General features: G+C 38.0%; 2 protein-coding genes and 1 pseudogene across 6 annotated transcripts in view; 1 reads left to right on the top strand and 2 right to left on the bottom strand.

Moving 5' to 3' along the window:
- Window positions 1-10,568, bottom strand: part of pdcd5 (programmed cell death 5) — a 33,003-nt gene extending 22,435 nt beyond the window's left edge. The window contains exons 1-2 of the mRNA XM_039681828.2: window positions 10,335-10,568; window positions 9,435-9,478 (exon numbers count right to left, since the gene is read on the bottom strand). Coding sequence (XP_039537762.1) covers window positions 9,435-9,478; window positions 10,335-10,400 — 110 coding nt within the window. The 5' untranslated portion in view covers window positions 10,401-10,568. The remainder of the gene's footprint in view (window positions 1-9,434; window positions 9,479-10,334) is intronic.
- Window positions 10,569-15,338: 4,770 nt separating this feature from the next.
- Window positions 15,339-18,858, top strand: LOC148977335 (uncharacterized; annotated as a pseudogene). Its single transcript, XR_016145425.1, has 3 exons — window positions 15,339-15,431; window positions 17,887-18,570; window positions 18,665-18,858. The product of XR_016145425.1 is annotated as an uncharacterized LOC148977335 (transcript).
- A 1,413-nt stretch (window positions 18,859-20,271) lies between these two features.
- The window catches only part of def8 (differentially expressed in FDCP 8 homolog), a 160,478-nt gene continuing 158,747 nt past the window's right edge, over window positions 20,272-22,002 (bottom strand). For all 4 annotated transcript variants that reach the window (XM_089135408.1, XM_039681741.2, XM_039681744.2 and 1 more), the window contains one exon: window positions 20,272-21,883. In XM_089135408.1, the coding sequence (XP_088991534.1) occupies window positions 21,799-21,883 (85 nt within the window). In that variant the 3' untranslated portion in view covers window positions 20,272-21,798. The remainder of the gene's footprint in view (window positions 21,884-22,002) is intronic.

Here is a 22,002-nt window from a genome sequence, read left to right as displayed (position 1 = left end):
AATCGTTCTCTGAGATTTGTTTTCATGATAATCGAATGTAAAGAGTTTTACCTCTAAAACTGTTTAGCGTATAATGCTAGTAATGGGAAAATCATGAAAACAAATCTCAGAGAACGGTTGACTAGGTACCGATGTTTTATTAGACGAAAGGTTCATTGTTCGCCGCAGTTCAGCTTTAAGCGAAGCGCAAGTAACTTTGTGGGCGGGTCTTGGGCACTGTTGCTATTTTACTGGCGGGATAAATTACTCTTGCGCCCGACGCAAGTTTAAAAGGGGTTGGTCTGAAATAGCTTCATTATTCATAGGTGTGGTTTAGGCATAACATGAAATAAACCAATCAGAGCGTCATCCAACATACCCTTTAAGAGCAGGTGTGCATGTTGCATGGCGGATTGTTATTATTATGGCAGATTTACCAGGTGATTTCGCAGTCTTCAGATTTTTTTTCCCCTGGTTTTTGACGGACAAACTAATATGTCAGATATCCTTATATACATATGTCTTATACATATATATATATACATATCTTGCCACTATCGGGCAAACAGGTCTGATCAGTCATTACTACAATTGACCTATGGCTAAGTCACGCCCTCAAACGCGATGAGCCAATCACAGTGCGCAGCTAACACAATACACTCGGACATTCTCTGCTTCCACGTCCATTGAAATGCATTGCAGTTTGCCAGTTTTCATTCGTTTTTTTTTTTGTCATTTTAAGTTTAAAATGGTCAAACGCTGTGCATGGGGTACATGCAACTCCGACACTAGGTTCCAGAGAGGCTGGGCGACCGTGTGTATTTTTTACCTTTTCCCAAGCCACATCACAAACGAGATAAGTGTCTGCTCTGGATTAAGTTATGCGGCAGACCACAACACCAACTAAACGTGGATAAATTAAAAAAAGGATGTCTACAGCTGTTCCAAGTTAAGTCAACATATTTGAATGTTATTTTTAAAATCTCTAACATAACGTTAGGCTAACGTTAGCTTAACATTAGAAAACGTTAACGTTAGCTTCTAGCTGCGCAGTAGCCTACATCATGTTACTAAGCTTCATTAACATATCTGTAAATAACCGAGATAACAAATGTTAGCAATGTTGTGCTGAATGATTCATGTAAATACTGTAGCACCAAACGGCGATGCAACGATATGCGGTTTATCACGTTTACACTGTGACCTGTACATTTTTGCTTCGAGCTGAAGCTTTTCATCGACCTTCAATAATAAAATTATTAATATAACCCTCTAATGCATAGTTAAGGCCCTTTAGGTGACTTCAAAATGATATATAATCTTTCTGTCTCCTGTGAAATGTCTCCTACTGTGACCGCTGCATAGCGCCGGTCCCCGAATGTTGACTGTTATCCGAGTGTCAATTAGCTGGAAAAATTTGGGTAAATGTGTAAGCTTGATTTAGGCCTACATTTTTTAATTTTTTTTTTTCATTCCATCTCAGGGCTCCAGATTAACTTTTTTTACTAGGAGCGCTGTTGCCCCTGACTGAAAATTTTAGGAGTGCAAGCAGAAAATTTAGGGGCACACCTTAAATCAGCTTGCAATGCAATTATTCAAATTTCCCCCAAAATAACTGTAATACTGACAAATTCTTTAATAATAAATAGACTTAACATTATGATATGCTGTTTTATTTTAAGTTCACAGGCCTCCAGACTCAAATTACAGGGCAGCACCACCTCAAATGAGAACTCGCACCGAGTTCTAGCAAAAAAGAAAAAGCCTGGTAGCACTGGGGCGGACAATAAATCACTAAGCTTAATTTAGGGTGTAGATGAAATTTACTTTAGTTATTATCATTTATAATGTCTTAATAATAATTTTAAAAAAAAAGTTGTGAAAACATGTATATGGAGTGAAAATAGCCAAATCCTACTGTTTACAATGGTATTTTTTTTTTTAAATAAGTGTTCAGATAAGAGTTTTCCAGCATCTTAAAATCTTTAAAGGATGAACAACAAAATTAAAAAAAAACCCTTTATATATGATATTATAGTTTTGAAGTGCTGGGAAAAGATGTGTAGTGTAAACAACACTGGTCCAGAAACACTTCCTGTTTCAGTTTGTAACGGTTTTCTTTATTTCACATGTAAAGAAAACATCTTAAAGATGTTTGTTTAACTTTTTGATTCAGTTTTATATGTTCTGTTGGTTGTAATTTATCTCAGTTTTTATGTAGTGTTAAAAAACTGAAACAGGAAGTGCTTCTGGACCAGTGTTGTTTACATCTTGTGAAATGGTCTATATGTAGATATAAGATTAAAATATTATTTCAACACATACTAGGGCACCTTTAAGGTGGGACAGTACTTGTATGTGTCAGTCATTTTTTGTGAAATACATTTGTTTGTTTTCCAAAAAGCTAAATTGTTATGCTACAAATTTATAGGCAAATTAGCTGTTCTGAACCATGTCGGGTGACTCTTAAGCCGCGTTTCCACCGCACCGCAGGAACTTTCCCCAGGAACTAGGAACTTTGGGGTGGTACTTGGTGTGTTTACACCGCAGGAACCAGGGTCTAAATGAAGTTCTGGGTAAAAATTTCCCCCCCAGAAAGTCCCTGCTGGCGAGGTGGTACTTTTTCAGAGTTCTGGAACTTTCGGGGTGGGACTTGTGCGCTGAACGTGCTGATTGGTTCTTACCACGCTAATCTTTCTGCCTGATTGTACGTTCGTCCCATCCATGTCACGGTCAATGTCCGCTGATAACAAATGTCTACTTTTATACCTAGCATTATGAGCTTTCTGAATACGCTTTGGGTGCTCGTCTCTTTTCTGCCGTTTTGTTAATTACCTCGTAAGTATACCTATCGCACACAAAAGCAGCAAAGCTTGAATCTGCTCCATACAAAACTCAAAACAAATGCGCAGGCTAGGACTGCGTGAAGAGCAGTCACACGCAGTTCAACGTAATCTTCCCGCCCCGGACCGGTACTATAGTACGCGGTGTAAACGCAGTAAGCAAGCGGTCTGGGGGAAAAAAATAGGGAAGAGCAACTGAGGCTGATGGAGGAACAGGAGGTGGCTGCCTGTCGCGGTCGAGGAGCCCAAACTCGAGCGGAGGGGACTGCTGGTGCCTGTGCTCTCGCTCTGAGCCACAGACAGATAGAGTGCGTCTGCTGCAGAGAATTTCAACGATGGCAATTTCTCCAGGAGGAAATCTCTGAATCAGATGAGCACACGGACGTTTGTGTTGCGATCGTGATGTGAACCATCCTAGTTTCGCCTGACTGAACATCCTGGTATGATGCAGTAATTCACCATATAGAAAGAAATACAAACGAGGAGTAATTCACTAATGAGTTTGCTAATGTAACGTTAACGGGGTTCGTTGTTGTGTGGGAAGGAGGAGGCGGGAACCGGCGAACATTTTTTTAATAGTAAAAGGAACAAATACAAAATGAAAGTATTAGCCAGAAGCCCCTCATTGACGACTGCTGTCTACACACAACAGAAACAAAACAACAACAACAAAAAAAAAAATCAGGCCTGTTTCTCTCTCGATCTGCCGTCATCGCTCTGCTCCTCCGTGAAAGACGCAATACCGGTCGGTGCGTCTCACCGGTATCTTTCATTTTCACTCATGCCTCGCGCTGCTCTCAGGTCCCGTGTCCTGCTCTCCACAGCCAACTAACTTGACATTTTGTGTGAAATGAATTTCAAACTCCGGTGGCAGCTAACGTTAGCCTTGTAGACGAAAGAGGGATTTCTATGATGTTTTTGCGCTGTTCTGGGTGTGGCTTGTGGAGCTGTGCAATGTGGTGCATTGTGGGAGTTGTTGACTTGCATACAAACGCGCCCTTCAGGTATTTTCTCGGTCATGAGGGCACCAAATTCAAAAAATATTTTACATTTATGATCCACTTTCAATAAAGATTAATGTTGAAATGGGTGAAATGCTCCCTTAAAGGGACACTATGCAGTTATTTTAGCTTAATTTAACAGCTTCAGAGTTATTGAAATGGTTATATGACTTCTTTCGGGTTAAATGGGGGGGCGTCTCGACCCCCCCTGGTGCCTGTGAGCGGAAAAATCTCACTTGCAATTTCAAGCATCAGCATCAGGAAGTATCGCGTGATCAGCTCTCGCGATGTAACATATTCCTTTGCGGCAACACTGCACATATCCAGGAACAAGGTCGAGAAGGATGGAGTTTGTCACACTATCGTCATAGCGGAGCCGGCATATAAGATATAGAAAGCTAGGAAAGCATTGTCGGAGGAACAGAGAAAGAGGAAAGAGCAGACTGACCGAGCGAGGAGTCAGACGCGAGCATAGCCGTAATGTGCGTGTGATATGTCCCCATTGAAACATCGCGCAGCACAGATGTACCAATACAAACAAATAAAACATCTCCAGGTAACTCTAGTAGATTCATTTATTTCGTTTGTTAAATAAGAGGCGATCTGAAATGTGTTGTTTTTGAAATCAAGTCACCAAAGTGCTCCTTGCCGCTTCGATCAGTTTCAGTGGATTCAGTGTTCTGTTGTGATATTTAAACGGACGCGCGCTCATTGCTCAATCCGTTGCGGGGACTGAGAGACTCATTACGGTGAAATCACAAAACCCAATGCACAAAAAACATGTCCCTGCTTGAAATACAGCCACTAATAAACAATCGGTGTTGATGAGGAAAATAAACTATACTATAGACCATTTCACAAGATGTAAACAACACTGGTCCAGAAGCACTTCCCGTTTCAGTTTGTGACTGTTTTCTTTATTTCACATGTAAAGAAAACATCTTAAAGATGTTTGTTTAACTTTTTGATTCAGTTTTAAATGTTCTGTTGGTTGTATTTTATCCCAGCTTTTATGTAGTGTTAAAAAACTGAAACAGGAAGTGCTTCTGGACCAGTGTTGTTTACATCTTGTGAAATGGTCTATTAGTAAGAATTAGAACCCAGAACCTGTGACACACATGGCAAAAGCTCTTCCTCTGGACCATTATAGTTCATGGGGATATGTATTTAATCACGTGAAAATTCTCACCACTAACAACATATATTAGATCTCATTAAACGACAAATTAAACACAATGTACTATTGTATACTATGTAACACGTCATGCCCTCCTTGAGTGGTATTTACGACAGTAATGTTAAAAACAAGTACTCCAGTTACTCTAGGGGTCGCTTTTTGACAAAAACAGCATTCTTGTCTGGTGCCCCATTAAACCTGTTGGTAGCTTTAAGTACTGAAGTACCCTACCTGTATTTTATTTTATTTGTAGTGTTTGAATACAGGGTGGCAGTCTTTCATAATCAACTGTTGTTGTGGAGTATATACTCCATATATTTTATTAGTATTGGTTCAAGAATAAAAAAATATATAGATTGCAGTGTTTCCCCAAGGATTTTTTTTTTGGTGGGGGATTCAAATTAATTAATTTCATTAATTGAAATCCTGTATTATGAATTGCACTTATACAATTTTTATTTAAGTTGAAATAAATCTGAGGATAATTTATTTGGATTAGCGTTAAGCCTGTTTTATGCTTCTGCGTCAAATAGACGGCGTACCCCCGCAGACCCCTCTGCGAGAGTGGATCTAGAGCCTGGAGAGGAAGTTCATGCATTTGTGTCTATATAGGCAAAAAAATAGCGCAAGCGCCACACGTGCTTCAGTGTGTGCGTCAGGGTTCCTGCACACTATTTATAAATAAAATTTAAGGCTTTTTAAGACCTTTTTAAGTCGTGAAGAAATCAAAATTAATACCATACATTAGGGGTGTGCAATATTGACAAAAATATATCTTGATATTTTCAACGTTTTGTTAATAATTAGATGATTTTTACTGATTGTGTTTTTGTGCTGGTGCCCTGGCTAGTTTAGTTTAGGCCTGTTGATGACTTACGATTCACAAAGATATTCATATTGTTCATTTTCTATGCAGTGGTGAGTTCACATAAATTGCATAAATAAAGCTTCAAGGTTTTTTTTAATCAATATTCAATATTTAAATGTGAAATGATTTCTAACTTTAACGTTTTACTTTAAATATGAAACTAAAACCGTCAGTAGGCGGCGGCAATTCACCGCCTTGATCACCGTCAAGCGAGTTGAGGGAGTCATTCATTCAACAGATTTGTTCAAACGGCTGCTTCATTCAGGAAAGAAGCAAGTGATTGTTCATTGAATCGTTAAAATGATTCGTTCAAAACGCGGATTTCCTTCAAGAAATCGTTGCTGTCTGTTGCACTGAGACTCATTGAGACTTTCATTTTAAAATTCTAGTCGGCGAAATAAAGGGAAAACAAACAATATTGATAATATTATGTCTAAAAACTAACTCACAATGTCAATTGACCCTTCGCTAAGCCACGCCCGTAAACCACCACTGGCCAATCATGTTGTAGCAACCGTAACTAAGCGCAGGAGGTCTGGCAAGCTTTCGAACGAGGGAAACATGCTGAAGCATTGTGCGTATGGATTGTGCAAATCTGATATCGGTATACTAAAAGTTTGGACGGGGGAGAGGAATTGTTTTCCTTCCAGAAAATTTAAAGCCAAGGGGAGAAATGATTGGCGTGATCTAGCGTCTATGTGCGAGACCCATTCACAACTACTGTTTTTTTTTTAAGAAATTATTCTCTAATCGGTTGCATATAATGTTGTGAATATATCCCTCGAATGCATACTAGAGTCCCTTTTGTCTTGCTCTCTCAGATATTTCACTTGTTCGCCGAAAATTACTAATTATCTCATTGGGAATGTCTGACACCGGATCCACACTATAATAGATGGGTCAGCCGCGAAAGCTTGACAGGCGTAGCAACAGTAACTAGGGAGGGCGGGGCTTAGCGAAGGGTCAATTTATTTCAAATTTAACTATTAGATTTATGTAGAACATAAATATCACACTCCTGCACGGGAAGACGGCACTCTTACTGATGTGATATTCTAATATAAGAACATAATATGATATAAATATAAGACAAAAACTAATTTGGGGAGATACCTATAACCATAGACATAATAAATAACCTAACTTACATGTCTATGCCTATAACTGCACATATCATGCAGTCGCAGTGACAAGAGGCGACTGCGATGTCAGCTCACAGTGCCTCATACATCGTTAAAACAGCTCCAGACTAACTTTTTGCCTTGGTTGCACTGGTGCACCTAACTTTTTTATATAGGTACACCAGCACAAAATTTAGGTGCACTCAAATTTTTCCTCGTCTCGCGTCGCCTTTAACGCCACAATTTCAAGGTCACCTTTTTAATCACGCACCATATATATTATGTAAATGCTTTTAAACAAGAATAAGATGTAGATTTTTTTGTTGTTTCTTTTAAGCACAATTATACTGTATATAAAAATATAAATCTTAAAAAAAAAATTAAAGTGCTGTTTTTACATTGTTCAAGTTAGGGCAGGGTATTGACACAAAATTTCACAATTTGCCAGAGTTTTTCAAACACCTCCACATTTTCCCTATTTAAACAGTTACTCGAGTAGTGACACTCGACCAAGGATGGTGACACAATAAAACGTCGAGCTTACAACGTCTAAACGTGTGAAGGATAATTATAATGTATGACTGAATACCATAGCAACTGCTTGGGAGCACTTTGACTCGGCGAATACATATCTATGGACTAGGCGTAGTAATATCATCACTCCTGTGAGGGAAAGAGGATTTTTCACGAGTGATGATATTACTGATATTACTGCTCTGAGTCGAAGTGCTCCCAAGCACTTGCTGTCATAGGCGCGGGAAGGGGGGTGCTGCGGGGGCTGCAGCCCCCCTCATCATAGCATCAGCCCCCCCTGGTGAGGGGCTGTGGTGGTGGACTATAATAAATATTATACTTAAAATCGTGAGAAAAAAAAATGTAAAATAGACAAAAGATACGGTGTTTGATATGGGATAAAAAATAATGGGCAGTGTATAAGATATAAACTAATGATTAATTATTTTAATATTTCGTGAATCGTTGATACACTGCACGTGCCTCCTCCTCAGTTGCTTCCGTCACCTGACACTAGTTTGAATCTCTCTTGTTCGGAGATTCATCAGAAACACACCAGAACGCAAGGCCATGTTTGGTGCACTTTAAATAGAGGTAAGAAATGGTTTTAAAACCCTTATAGGCCTATACTGCCGCCAAGCATTTTAGCTTTATTTATTTCTGTATAATGTTGCCTATTCATCGTCGTCCCGAGGCAGCCCATCACTAAATAATATGCATGTATAGTGATTAAATATGACATTAGTTACATTTTTATTTTTCAGATAATTTCTGAAAAATAAAAATGTAACTATCATATTATTAATTACTGTTCTCACATTTTATCACATTCCCGTTCTCAGTGGCGTTTTCTACCGGAGACCTAAGGGAAGTCAGGCATCCAATCTCGTCCGACATCTTAAATAAAACATTTTATTTGACACACAGTGATATTTGTGTTTGGCCTCTCATTTTATGTGATTGATTATTGATGAAGCGTGATCAATGGACAGCGTAGGCACAAGCTGAGTTTCGGCGCCCCCAAGTTCACGTGCAATGCAAGTGATTGTGCCAGCGCCTTATTATTCTGCTAGATATTTGCTTCTTATTTATTAAATACAGGCAATTGGTTGATAACACATTGATCACAATTAAGATATTTATATTAAACGAAAATCTTTTAAAAAGAGTCTTTCTACAAAACACAAATGAAGTGAGTGGTTAAAATCATGTCTCTCATGATGCATCTTTCTCATGCTGCATGCTCACTTTCATAATCAACATAGATTAAATTAAAAAAAACATTAGTCTATAATATTTAAACAAATATGATACTAAATATATTTACTTTATTGGCAACAACACGTAACGTATACAGAGAAATTTAATGGGTTTTTTTTGTCATAATGACGTCATATTTTTCAACCCAGCCCTCAGCCCCCCTCGTCTGAAACAGCTTCCCGCGCGCCTGCTTGCTGTGGTATTCCGCCATACATTATAGTTATCCACTTTACACGCTTAGAAAAGCACAACGTTTATTTTGTCACCATTCTCTACTCGTGTAACTATATTTAAATAGCGAAAACGTGGAGGTATTGGTCACTTCTCTGCTTGGATCCTAATGAATGAACTGAGCTAAGATCTAACAAAGTTTTGGTGCAAGACAGAGCGATTTAGTACACGCACAAGACAAGAGAAGTATGCATCAACTCGTCTCAGTAAAGGGAATAACAGTTTAATATAAAAAATGGTAGAGTATCCCTTAAAATAAATTGAGGGGTTTTTTTTCAATTTTTTCATTAAAAAATGCTAAATTTAACTATATAAGCTAATTTAAGAGACCTTCTGATCTTGAGTAACAGTACATTTTTTTTCTCTCAAAGACCAATAATTATTAAAACAATTTCATCTGAAACACAAACTTTTGTTTGTTATTATTGTTGTTTGTTGTACCTCTGTTTGGCCTCTTGCTGCCCCTGCTGGTCACTGGAATGGTCCTAAAAGGGAATAAGTAAAATTTGCACATATCATTCTATTCATTAGTTTCATCATTCTATTCCAGTTGGTACTTTTAATCTAAATGAAACATGAATTAAGAAAAGAAACCATGTAAGGAATTTGACTGTTAATCATCCATATATGTCAGGACTGACTGACTATTGAACTTCTTGTTTTAAGGACATTTTAAATGTGTTATGGTTACTTCTGGTAACGTTAAGTATCCCTTAACATTTAGAAATAAAGATACAAAACTTATATTTTTGCAATGAATGCTTTTATAGGGTGAATATTTCAGAGGGCTAGCTGTCGCTTGATGCTGCTTATACTTATATTTAAATTGTGCACTGAATTACTGAATAGTGTGTGAAACACAATTTCGTTTTTATGTACACCATTAAAATGACAAATAAAGGAATCTGCTAACTAATCGTCACTGCTAGCTTCCGTTTTCTCCACTGAAATCAAAAAAAATAATTCTTTGTAACTGAAGCTCTGAAGCCCATGAATAATATATATATATATATATATATATATATATATATATATATATATATATATATATTGAATTATATCATAGTATTTTAGCCTGTATTATTTCACACTTGATTAGCTCAATGGCTACAAATTGGTGTCCGTTTACTAAACAGCTCGAGAATGACACAAAAATATTAAACAAAACAGCTCGAGAACGAGAATAGATAAGAGAACGAGGTGGACTTTAGTGTGGCCCAGGCTATAAAAACACGAATGATATAGACTGATTTCAATCATATAAGGGCTTTACATGTGCTGTTCAATTTACTGCTACAAAACGCGATATTTTGGTCGTGTCGTTCTCCTTTTTTCTCTTACCCCATGTTTCGCCTGCAGTTCGGTCATACGTTGCCGTCTAATGGCTTCCAACTCTTCATCAGCCATGATTTACACAGAGATCTAACAGAGAGGAATATGACACGATTCGTGTGTGTTCACCGTGTTGTTGTACTTATTGATGGAGACAGCAGATGAAGCCACGATGTATCCAGGCTGTATTAATCACAACCAGAGCGATCTTCTTCTTCTTCTTCTTCTTCTTCTTCTTCTTCTTCTTCTTCTTCTTCTTCTTCTTTGGCTGCTTAACGGATGCGGACTAACTTAGCGCACTACCGCCACCCTCCAGATAAATTGTGCTTGATGATCACTATGGCTTACAAAAAAAAAAAAAAAACATATAAATAAAAAAATAAAACATTATTCTATAATCGGAAGCCTTAGACAAAATATATCTAAAGATAAACCTTTCCCCACTACCCTCTATTTTCCTTTTAATTAAAACCCTTTCTCTATTAAATTTCTTACACTGTTTCCACTGTTATGCTGACGACACTCAATTATATATTTCATCATGACCAGATGAAAACACTACCTCATCTAAATTGACAGAGTGTCTCAAAGATATAAAATGCTGGATGACGCGTAATTTCCTGCTATTAAATTCAGATAAAACAGAGGTATTACTTATTGGTCCAAAAAACTACTCACAAAACCTCTCACAATACAACTTATAGACGGATGTCCTGTTACTTTATCCACTACAGTAACAGACCTGGGTGTTATACTAGACCGCAACTTGTCTTTCGAAAATCATATTTCATATGTTACAAGAACAGCCTTTTTCCACCTTAGAAACATTGCTACGTAACATATCTGTTTCTGATGCAGAAAAGTTAGTTCATGCATTCATGACCTCGAGACTAGATTACTGTAATGCTTTATTAGCCGGTTGTCCTGCATCCTCAATAAACAAGCTACAGTTAGTACAAAATACAGCTGCTAGAGTTCTTACTAGGTCAAGAAAATATGATCATATAACACCGATTTTATCTACACTGGTTACCTATTAATAAGTTCCATATCAACTACAAAGTACTACTGACCTATAAAGCCCTAAATGGTTTAGCTCCTATGTACTTAACGGACCTTCTTTCGCCCTACAATCCACCGCGTTCCTTAAGATCACTAAATTCAAGGCTTCTGGTCATTCCTAGGATATCTAAGTCCACTAAAGGAGGGAGGGCGTTCTCGCATTTAGCTCCAAAACTCTGGAATAGCCTTCCCGATACGGTCCGAGGCTCTGACTCGCTAACACAGTTTAAAACTAGATTAAAGACGCATCTCTTTAGTCAAGCATTCACATAATGCTTACCTCTTATTCCTCTGTTATGCCATACGGAACCGTTTGCCACTGAAACTGCTTAACGCACCAGTGGGGCTCGACAGCCTTTTAGACAAACGGGTCGGCGCGTATGGTTGGGTTGCGGAGAGTTTGTGAGATAGTGGCTTTCTAACACCGACTCCTATAATGGAAATCATTATGAACATCAGCTATGCTAATTATTTCCCATCTGCCTTTCTGCTGTTATCTCAGGACGCTTGTCCCGAGAAAAATGGCGTTCGTCAGGTCCAGTTTTGTGTCCAGCCTCTCACGGGGATTTCGGATGTCCCAACGCCTGTGATGAGAAGACCAACGCCTGTGAAGAGACGACTCAACGCCGGCGATATGTTATGGAGCCGTTTTATATATAAACAATATGGTAACACTTTACAATAAGGTCCGTTAGTTAACATTAGTTAACTACATTAGTTAATATGAACTGCACATATACAGCATTTATTGATCTTTGTTAATGTCAATTTCAACATTTACTAATATTTTATTTAAATCTTGTTAACATTAGTTAATGCACATTGAACTAACATGAACAAACAATGAACAGCTGTATTTTTATTAACTAACGTTAACAAAGATGAACAAATACAGTAACAAATGTATTGCTCATGGTTAGTTCATGTTAGTTAATACATTAACTAATGTTAACTAATGAACCTTATTGTAAAGTGTTACCAACAATATTTATATTTAATATTTATATATAAACAATATGAATGTTAGCCAGAGGAGAACAGGCCCCCTGACTGAGCCTGGGTTCTCCCAAGGTTTTTTTTTTCTCCATCTAATCTGATGGAGTTTTGGTTCCTTGCCACTGTCGCCTTGCTTTTGCCTTGCTTTTGGCTTGCTTAGTTGGGGTTATTTAATATTTAATATTTAACAATATTATTATCCATGGTGGGTATGGTGGATAGACTACAGATGGACTAATTTCAAACTTTTCTACAGCCGCTTCTTTTACATTTTCATGTATACTTGCTCTAAATGACTCTCTCACTTTTTGCCTGCTACTTTGTTGAAATGAGGACACTTTTAGTTGGATGGTCTTCCCTATGCCGTTTTAAATGAACATAATATGACAATGACATTTGTAGTCCCCTCAACTCAAATGGCATTTCACCTACTTCAACCTGAAGCGCTGATATAGGGGAAGTTCTCATTGCTCCTGAGCATATCCTGAGGGCCAGGACAACACCTCACCTTAGCCTGCTCTCTTTTATATTCTAAATACTTTTGAAAACTTAAACTATTTTTAAAACCTTTAAACACTTTATTTCTACTGCTTATTGTTTGTGTGCATTCATTTGTCCACCAGGGTACCAGTTTCTGCTTCTTACCTCCCAGCCTCGACTCGGCAATCGAAACTTTTGCAGCTTCCACCATAGCTATACTAACACTTCCAGTAAATTCATCCACATCATCTATCACTTCAACTTCACCCATATTCCCATCACTTATAAATGTAAACATTATCCAATCAGCTTTATTAAAATGCCTTCTTTCAGAAAAACACTGGTTCATATTGCAGCTGAGCTCCTGCTACCCATCCTACACATAATCCTACAGATAGTGGTCACTTCCAGTCGTTGACTCACTATACACCTCCCATATTATTTGACCTGCAGTAGACTGAAAAACTAAAGTCAGATCCAATACTGACTGCACCCTCACCCCAATACAAGTAGGCGACCCATCATTTAAACACATCAATCCTTTCCTATTCATAAGTTCTTCAAGGATTATAAAATTTACAACATTTAAACTACAATTATCACACAAAACCTCAGTAACTAAATATTCTAATCCTACACCTTTACCTAAAATTCTGTAGGAAACCCCCACCTTAATAAAAGTAGCACATCCACAGCCGCTACTATCATTCATTCCTATCACTTCGCTCACATACCCATTTAAAACAAAATTCAGATCATTTCAACCATGTCTCAACAATGCTAATAATCTCAAGTTTAATCTTTAATTCGGAAATAAACCTCGAACTCTGAACTTAGCATTCCACCATAGGAAATAAATGTTTTTCCTTAACCCTTTTTTTCTCCTTACTGTGACGACGACTGTGATAGGGATGCTGACTTCTCAGATTTATCTCTTCTGAAGTTCTTCATAAATACTCTCCTGTCTTCGCTCGCCTCTTCTGACTCGCTAGCCCTCTCTTCCTTAGAGAATTAAGGTGTTTCTCAAAACCAAGAATGCAAAGAACGGACAGACTTGTGTTCTTGGGGAGAACGCTCTCGCTAGTTGTTCTTGCAAGAATGAACTTACAAGGTGACGAGCACACAGAACGCTGCTGACAGTTTGAGACGATGTGTTCTTGCTGGTATTGCACAGATGCCATCTTCAGTACCCAAACATAACAAGAATTATTGACGATAACAGTTTTATCGCCCAAGCCTACCCTCAGCTCAAGGGATTACTCTACAGCTGTATGCTCACCAGTGTTGTGCAAGTTACTTCCAAACTGTAATACATTAGGTAGGATTACTTGTTACTGTTATTTAAAAGTAATTCATTACCTTACAATATTACTGTCTTAGAATTGTAATGCGTTACATTACTCATGTATTACTTTTGAGTTACTTTCACCAAAATAACTAACTAGTACTTACCTTTGGGGCTGTAACGATATGCAATATGAAACTGAAATCGCGATTCGCCACACGACTCAGATCCACGAACCTACAGAATCGCGACACACCTCTTCCAACTCCAGCGTTATTCTCCTTACCATCCAGATCCAATGCTGCCTTATCTTAAAATTAGGCTATTAGTATTATTTGAAGTTAACATTATAAAATACGTAGACCTACACCACAAAACTAGTTGAGGATAAATTATTTAAAATTGGGGAAGTCCAGCATTATGGACATGACATTTGCTGTCAAAACTTGAAATAAAAATTCTACGAAAATACATGTATTGAAACGTATATAGGCTATTTCCTTAAAGGACTCCAGACATTAGACAAATATCAGTCTATGTTTTATTTTTAATATTAGGGAAAAAAGACACACATTCATGCGTGACAAAAAAAAATAGGAGGCAAAATATATTTTTTGTAATTCTGTTAATTACACTGCGCAAATCGGATGAGGAAGGGTTGGTTTTGCAGTCTCCATAGAACTTAAAATATTCATTTTAGTTTTCGTGTTCACATTTATGAGGAAAAAACAATGTTACAGACGCGACCGCTCTGAACTGGCACTAAAAGACTGCTTTAAAACTTTCACATAGTCTGTTGCCTTTAAGAAGTAAAAGCAGACAATACACTGTAATACAACTGTAATACAAGCCTCACTGAACATGTAATGAGTAAAATATTACTGAAAATTGATTAGTAATGCCTTACACTACTGCGTTACAGCAAAAAGTAATATGTTACTGTAATCTATTACTTTTGTAATGCGTTACTCCCAACACTGATGCTCACAATGTGTAATATATATTCATAACAATAAAGCAACGCCTGTCATTCTACTGTTGTTTGTTTACATCACTAGCCAACGGCGGGAAAAACGCTGGTAAACGGTAGGCGGTTGTCGTTCAAGCAGTCTTTTGTTTGGAGAAGAAAAAATTATTCAGGTTAAATAACTGTTAGGTCAAAGATGGACCGTGCAATGTTAGCAGTCACCATGGGTATACTTTACCAAGAAGCAGGAGAAGAAGCTGCTGAGCTAAGGAGGCATCTACAAATGAGGAGAGCCAGGATGCGGAGGAGGAAGTTGGTACGGCAATATGCTATTTTAGCGTTTGTCTCTGATTCTGTATGTACATTATCTTATAAAGTTGACTTAAATCAGCACTTAACTTCAGTAATAGTGGCAAACAAACAATGTGATCAAGTACATAGAAATGTTAAGGTATAACACAGGGTTCTCAACAGTGTAACAGTGATACTGTACCCAGGGCCGGATTAACCATTGGGCCAACTGGGCACATGCCCAGGGGCCCACGACATCTAAGGGGCCCTGGGCACCAGCGGCGGAGCGGCAATCGGGAGAGTCGGGAGTTTCCCCGGTGGGCCGGTAGTGTTTCGAGGCTGCGAGGGACGGTTTGATAAAACGGAGCATATGTTTGCACTAAGTGCCTGTTTTTGCGTTTATAAAACAGCACAAGACTTTAAGAATAGGCATCAGTGCTGGGTGAATTAAAGAAAAGTGTGCACTTTGCTAACGCGATCAGGATCGTCTTTTCTCCTAAATACAGGCTCAAGGGTTTATTTCTTGCAAGTGAAGAAATAAGGACAAAAGTATTTTAAATTTTCCTATATTATAGTGTAATGTAGACTAAAATATGCTTTTGAAATAATCATTTTCATTTATATACTGGTACATTTATAGGCTATATGGATTTTACGTCATAGGAATAATTATATAAATCATTTTTACATTATTATAATAATTGTTTGCGATCCTAAAACTCCATTGATAATGTAATGTAGACTGAGACTCAACTAAAAATATGTTTGAGCCCTGTTTATTGTCCTGGTACAAATCAATGGGTTTTCTTTGTTCAACGAGCAGTTCATGTGTTGAAGCTCTTAATTTTGATCTCTCAAAGAGCACGAGATTGATGCATTTAACCTTAAAATGTACAAAATGCCCCCGAACTCCCCTAGAGGAACAGTAAATCAGTAAAACTATAAATGCTATATTAAGGGTCCACCCGAAAGTTTTACAAATTCCTATAGGAAAGAACAACCATTTATGAACTTTACTCCAGCATAGTTCATCAAAGTTAATTTTAAGTCATTAAGTCAGTAAAACTGTAAATGCCATATTAAAATGTCCTTGGACAAAATATACATTTGGCCTGCTTAAGAGGGGGCCTACAAGACATTATGCCCAGGGGCCTCTGAACTCTTAATCTGGCCCTGACTGTACCCCTTGTTAATATAAAGCAAATTTTCCATCACTCAGTATTACAATAGGTTACATCAGTCAAGCTACATTTGATCATGTTGATTGTACCCCACAATACCATCACCTCCTCATAAAATCCTAGGGGAGAACCCTGGATGAATTTACTAGTTTATAGTTTCCTTATCCAATCAATTGACCTATGGCTAAGCCACGCCCTCAAAAGAGCCAATCACAGTGCGCAGCTAACCCAATACACTCGGACATTCTCTGCTTCCACATCCATTGAAATGAATTGCAGTTAGTCAGTTTTCATTAGTCTTTTCTTGTCATTTCAAGTTTAAAATGGTCAAACGGTGTTCATAGGGTACATAACTGCGACACTAGGTTCCCAAGAGGCTGGGCGACAGTGTGTATTTTTTTTTACCCTTTCCCAAGCCACATCTCAACCCAGATTCAGCCGCGTGATAAGTGTCTGCTATGGATTACCAACTAAATGTGGATAAATTAAACAAGGATGCATCTTTTTTAAGTTAAATCAACAACATATTTGAACGTTATATTTAAAATCTCTAACATAAAAAGCTAACGTTACCCTAACATTAGAAAACGTTAACGTTAGCTTCTAGCAGCGTTGTACATCATTCACTTAGCTTCATTAATGTATCTTAACCGAGATAAAAATGTTAACAATGTTGTGCTGAATGATTCATGTAAACTGTAGCACCAAACGGTGATGGCAACGATATGCGGGTTATCACGTTTACACTGTGACCTGTACATTTTTGCCTGGAGCTGAAGCTTTTCATCGACCTTCTCAAGAATAAAATTATTAATATAACCCTCCAATGCATAGTTAAGGCCCTTCAGGTGACTTCGAGATGATATATAATCTTTCTGTCTCCAAAAATCACCAATTGCCTCCTGTGAAATGTCTCTTACTGTGACACCGCCATAGCACCTGTCCCCGAATGTTGACTGTTTGTCCGAGTGAGTGGAGGGGGCGTGGCCTAGCCATAGGTCAGTTGGGTTAAGGTAAATAATTGCAATTGCTTGTTTGAGTAACTTAAATTACAGTATGCTCTACACTACCTTAGACCTGTATCAAAAAGGTTCATTCACATTTGCAGATAAGACAACTCAGGAAAGCATTGCACAATAAATAAAGTAAAGTTTATTAGTACATCTGTAGCCTACATCATTTTAAGAAATACATATAACCAGACTAGAATGAATGGAACAGACTTTTTTGCTGTTGGGTTAACTTTTGCACAATATTAAAAAATTTTTGAATTTCACACAGGATCAAACGCTCTCTTAGAGGTTTGTACAAATAAATAACTACGTGCCAATCCTCAGAGTGTTTTTCTCGAAGCTGACCTAAAATGAGCCTTTAGGCTCTCCAGAGAAACCATCAACCTGCTGGTCAAGATGTTGCCTCGGCAAAAGCCACATCGATGGAGCCACGAAATCGAGGTGGCTGTCTGTCTCTACTGGCTTGCATGTGGCACCTCATACAAAGTTACAGCAGACATCTTCGCCATACCAAGAGCCACCATTCGCAGAATAGTCCACAGTATAGTGGATGACATGATGGCCATTGTTCACAAGGTGATTCATTTCCCCAAACCAGGAGAGATGGAGGAGGTGGGGGCAGGCTTTGCTCGCTTGGCTGGCCATGGGGCATTCCGCTGTGCAGCTGGAGCAATAGATGGGTGCCACGTCAGAGTACTTCCACCTGCTGAACCACAAAAGAAGCGTTACTTTAACCGCAAACTCTTCCAGGAAGTGGTTCTCCAGGGTGTGTGTGATGGCAAAGGGAAATTTCTGGATATTTACATTGGCAACACCGGGTCAGTCCATGATGCCCTTGTCCTCCGGAGATCTCCAATGTACAAGGAGTCCCTATATCCACCAGCTGGCTTCTTTCTTCTTGGAGATGGGGGGTACCCATGTCTGCAGCATCCTCTCACCCTCATGATGCCATGCCGCCAGCCTGTAACGGGTAAGAATGCACAGAAAATTGTTTATTGGACGTTACTGATTGTTGAAACACTACATATATTTTTACAGTACATTACCTGTATTTTAATCATCAGGCCAAGTTGAAGCACACTTTAACAAGCACTATGCCAAGGCAAGGAACATCATTGAGCTTACCTTCGGAATGCTAAAAACCCGCTGCAAGCCATCTTCCTGGGGGCTTTGGAGATTCGGCCTCTATTTGCCCCTAACGTTATTGCAACATACTGTATCCTCCACAACCTCTGTCTCTCGACAGATGATATCCTAGAGGAGGAGGAGGAACTTCACGATGAGGATGAGGAAGATTAGGGGAATATTCCTGAAGATGATAAGGAGTTATCAGGAAATAATCTCTGTGCCAGACTTGCTGCACAGTTGTCTGTCTCTGGAGAGCTGCCTGCATGTTTGAGGGAGCATGATTATAATTGAGGGGAGAAACCTGAGTGAATGCCCAAGGACAATAGATGCAAATTAGCTGCTAGCTAACTCTGTTGCAATTATTTTAAGTCTGCATTTTCCCGGTCAAATAAATAGTGGATAAATTAAAATGTTACCTTAAAAATATTAATATATCTAGTTTTATCATTATATTAGTTAGACATGTAAAATTGTTAGCAATATTGTTGAGTTGATGAATTATAAAAAATAAATACTGTGTATATGGTCACTGACTGTTTTTTTTAAGCACACCTAGCAGAATGGCAATGACAACAGGAAAAAATACCTTCAAATCACCAACTATTTTAGTTGAAAAGAAACATACCAAATTTGATGGCTGTCTGCACATAATATCAAAAATAAGGCATGATTCTGACTGCTGTTGTAAGATTTGCTTCCTCACCTTCAGTCAAAATATATCTTTCCTGCATATTACTACTTGATGTACTACAAATGAAGAGTTCAGATGCAAAAGCCTCTAAATGCCATTTGAAATTTTCTTCTTTAATGATGATTTTTATCAAACTTGTATATTTACCTTCAGTAATTTTACTTAAATAACAATTAAAAGGTAATTATCATTGCCATTTAAGTGAAATTACTGAACTTAAATATACAAGCTTGATAAAAATGATCATTCTAGAAGAAAAAATTTCAAATGGCACTTAGAGGCTTTTGCATCTGAACTCTTCAAATGTTTATTTATCATGTTTATTATTATCATGTTTGTTTATTATATTTACACCATCCAGACTGAAACAATTTCAAAAATATGTATAGAAGAAAATCCAATACAATAATGAATTAACAAGAACATTTCAAATAATATAGCCTATTTACAACTTATTTACAAGTCTCTCAAAGAGAGTTAACTATATCTCTGCCCTGTCAGAGGCTGCTCTTTCCCTCGCCACTGCCTCCTGCACTCTCTCCTCTTCCCTCTCTTCTTGCTCCTCCATAAAATCCAGGAGTGCCTCACTGACCCTGGCCCTCTTCCTTGGTGGCGGGTTGGCCCGTTCTTTGGGAGGGGCAGAGGACGGAGAGGTGACAACACCACCTGACAGTCAGATTAGCTGACACTACCAGGGGCGGACTTATTGAGTCCTGCCCCTGGAGTGCAGCATCCATCTGACTGTACCACTGCCAGGTTTTAATTTTTTTAAACATAACTGCTTTTGAAGATGTAAATTCAGTCAATCTGTTGGAAGAGATTTGTTCCATAGTGTAAAATAGAAATGCATGGTAATTTTAATAACATGTTTATTCGGGATTTGAAAGAGTGTCATCAAAATGATTGAACCTAAGTTAGCCGAAACAAACTTATAAAAACTTGTAAAAAACAATATATAAATAAAGGTGACTTGACTTGTTCTGAAACCTTTCTAGTATTATTTTTTTCAGCAATTTGAGCTCTTCTGTGTGATACATAAATGAGCCTTGAATGCCCCCAGTTTTTTGTCCTTGTCACTCAGATCTATTGCTTGCCAATTTTTCCTGCTTACAAACTGACAGTTCACTTGCTGCCTAATACATTCCAACCCCTGACAGGTGCCACTGTATAAATATATACTGTACAGCAATATAATCAATGTTATTCACTTCACCTGTCAGTGATTTTAATGAATATATATATATACATATACTGTATATCATTGATTGATTGAATGATTCATATGAAGTATTAATATATGAACTTGTGTGGTGCTTTTTTCTAACCACCAGTCACACATAAATCATCAGTTTTACCATGTTTTAGATTAAGCCTGAGGATAATATATATCCCTCTCTAGGTTGCCCATGTGCCTGGGCCAATGGAAGGCTACGTAAATTTACTATCATTCATTCTCATACAATTTACATTGTAACGGGCCGGTCCACATTCTACAGGGGCCCTACCGGGAAATCTGGTGCTTCAGATGAGTCGGCCCCTGCAGGGCAGTGTCTCTATAGGTACAAACACCACAACATACTTCTAGTGGATCATAAGTAATGACTAAGAGGGATTATCAGACTTTATTCTAAACAAAAACTAAGATGAAGGGGTCATCTTTGCCCCATACCCATAGGGTACTATTTGATTAATGCTAGAAGCAAAAAGATCAACCAAACATGGGCCACTGTTCCTTTTTATATTATTTTTCATGCTTTGTGCAAAGATAGCTTAGATATTAGACTTCATAACATGTCACAGGATCTCTTGCACAGTTATTACAGCGACAATTAAATAACATTCTGGGATTTAAGCAGATTTAACACCAGGTAATTGTAATATTCTTAAAACACAAACTGTACAAAAACGTCCAAAGACATTTTGGATATAACTAAAGTAGTTTTTCTTCTCAGACACATGAATAGATTAGAACGATTAGATATGACCATGTTGATCTTATAAAATGGGAGCACAAAATAAGAAAATTATCTACAACATTTTAAGCCACTGTATATTCTGAGAATATAACTATAAACTAAAACAGTGTTGCCTTGTAGTATTTTTGCATGATCCCAAGATGACAAGCATGCTACCCAGATTTTTGTGTAGGAATCTTTAGCTCAAAAATGATCTCACAGTCATCGTAGTCATAGTCTTCAGAAGAACATGTCATTGGTAAAGTTTAACATGGATGATTTCTGTTTGGACTGAAGATGTGTAACTGTAACAAAAAAAATCCATATTTATGGGAAAACAGAGGGAAACTGATTTTAAAAACACATGAAGTTCAGGCTCTGAAGATTTCACAGTGTTTGTGAAGCATCCATCAGTCAGGCTGATCTATGGGTTCAGAGACTCCTCATTTTTGCGTTCCAGATTTCTCGCACAGCGTGGACATGTGGTCGAGTTATCGTAGTAGCAATCCCTGGGAAAGATGGCAAAAAAAACAAAAACAAGAACAAAACTTAGAAACAATGAATAGGTACATAACTCAAGCACTTCTAGCTACACAAGCTTTCAGAAAAGTGCAGTTTCGTTCAGCAG

This window comes from Pimephales promelas, chromosome 10 (genome assembly GCF_988280905.1).
Source record: "Pimephales promelas chromosome 10, fPimPro1.hap1.1, whole genome shotgun sequence".
Classification (NCBI taxonomy): domain Eukaryota; kingdom Metazoa; phylum Chordata; class Actinopteri; order Cypriniformes; family Leuciscidae; genus Pimephales; species Pimephales promelas.
This window is presented reverse-complemented; position numbering and strand designations above follow the sequence as displayed.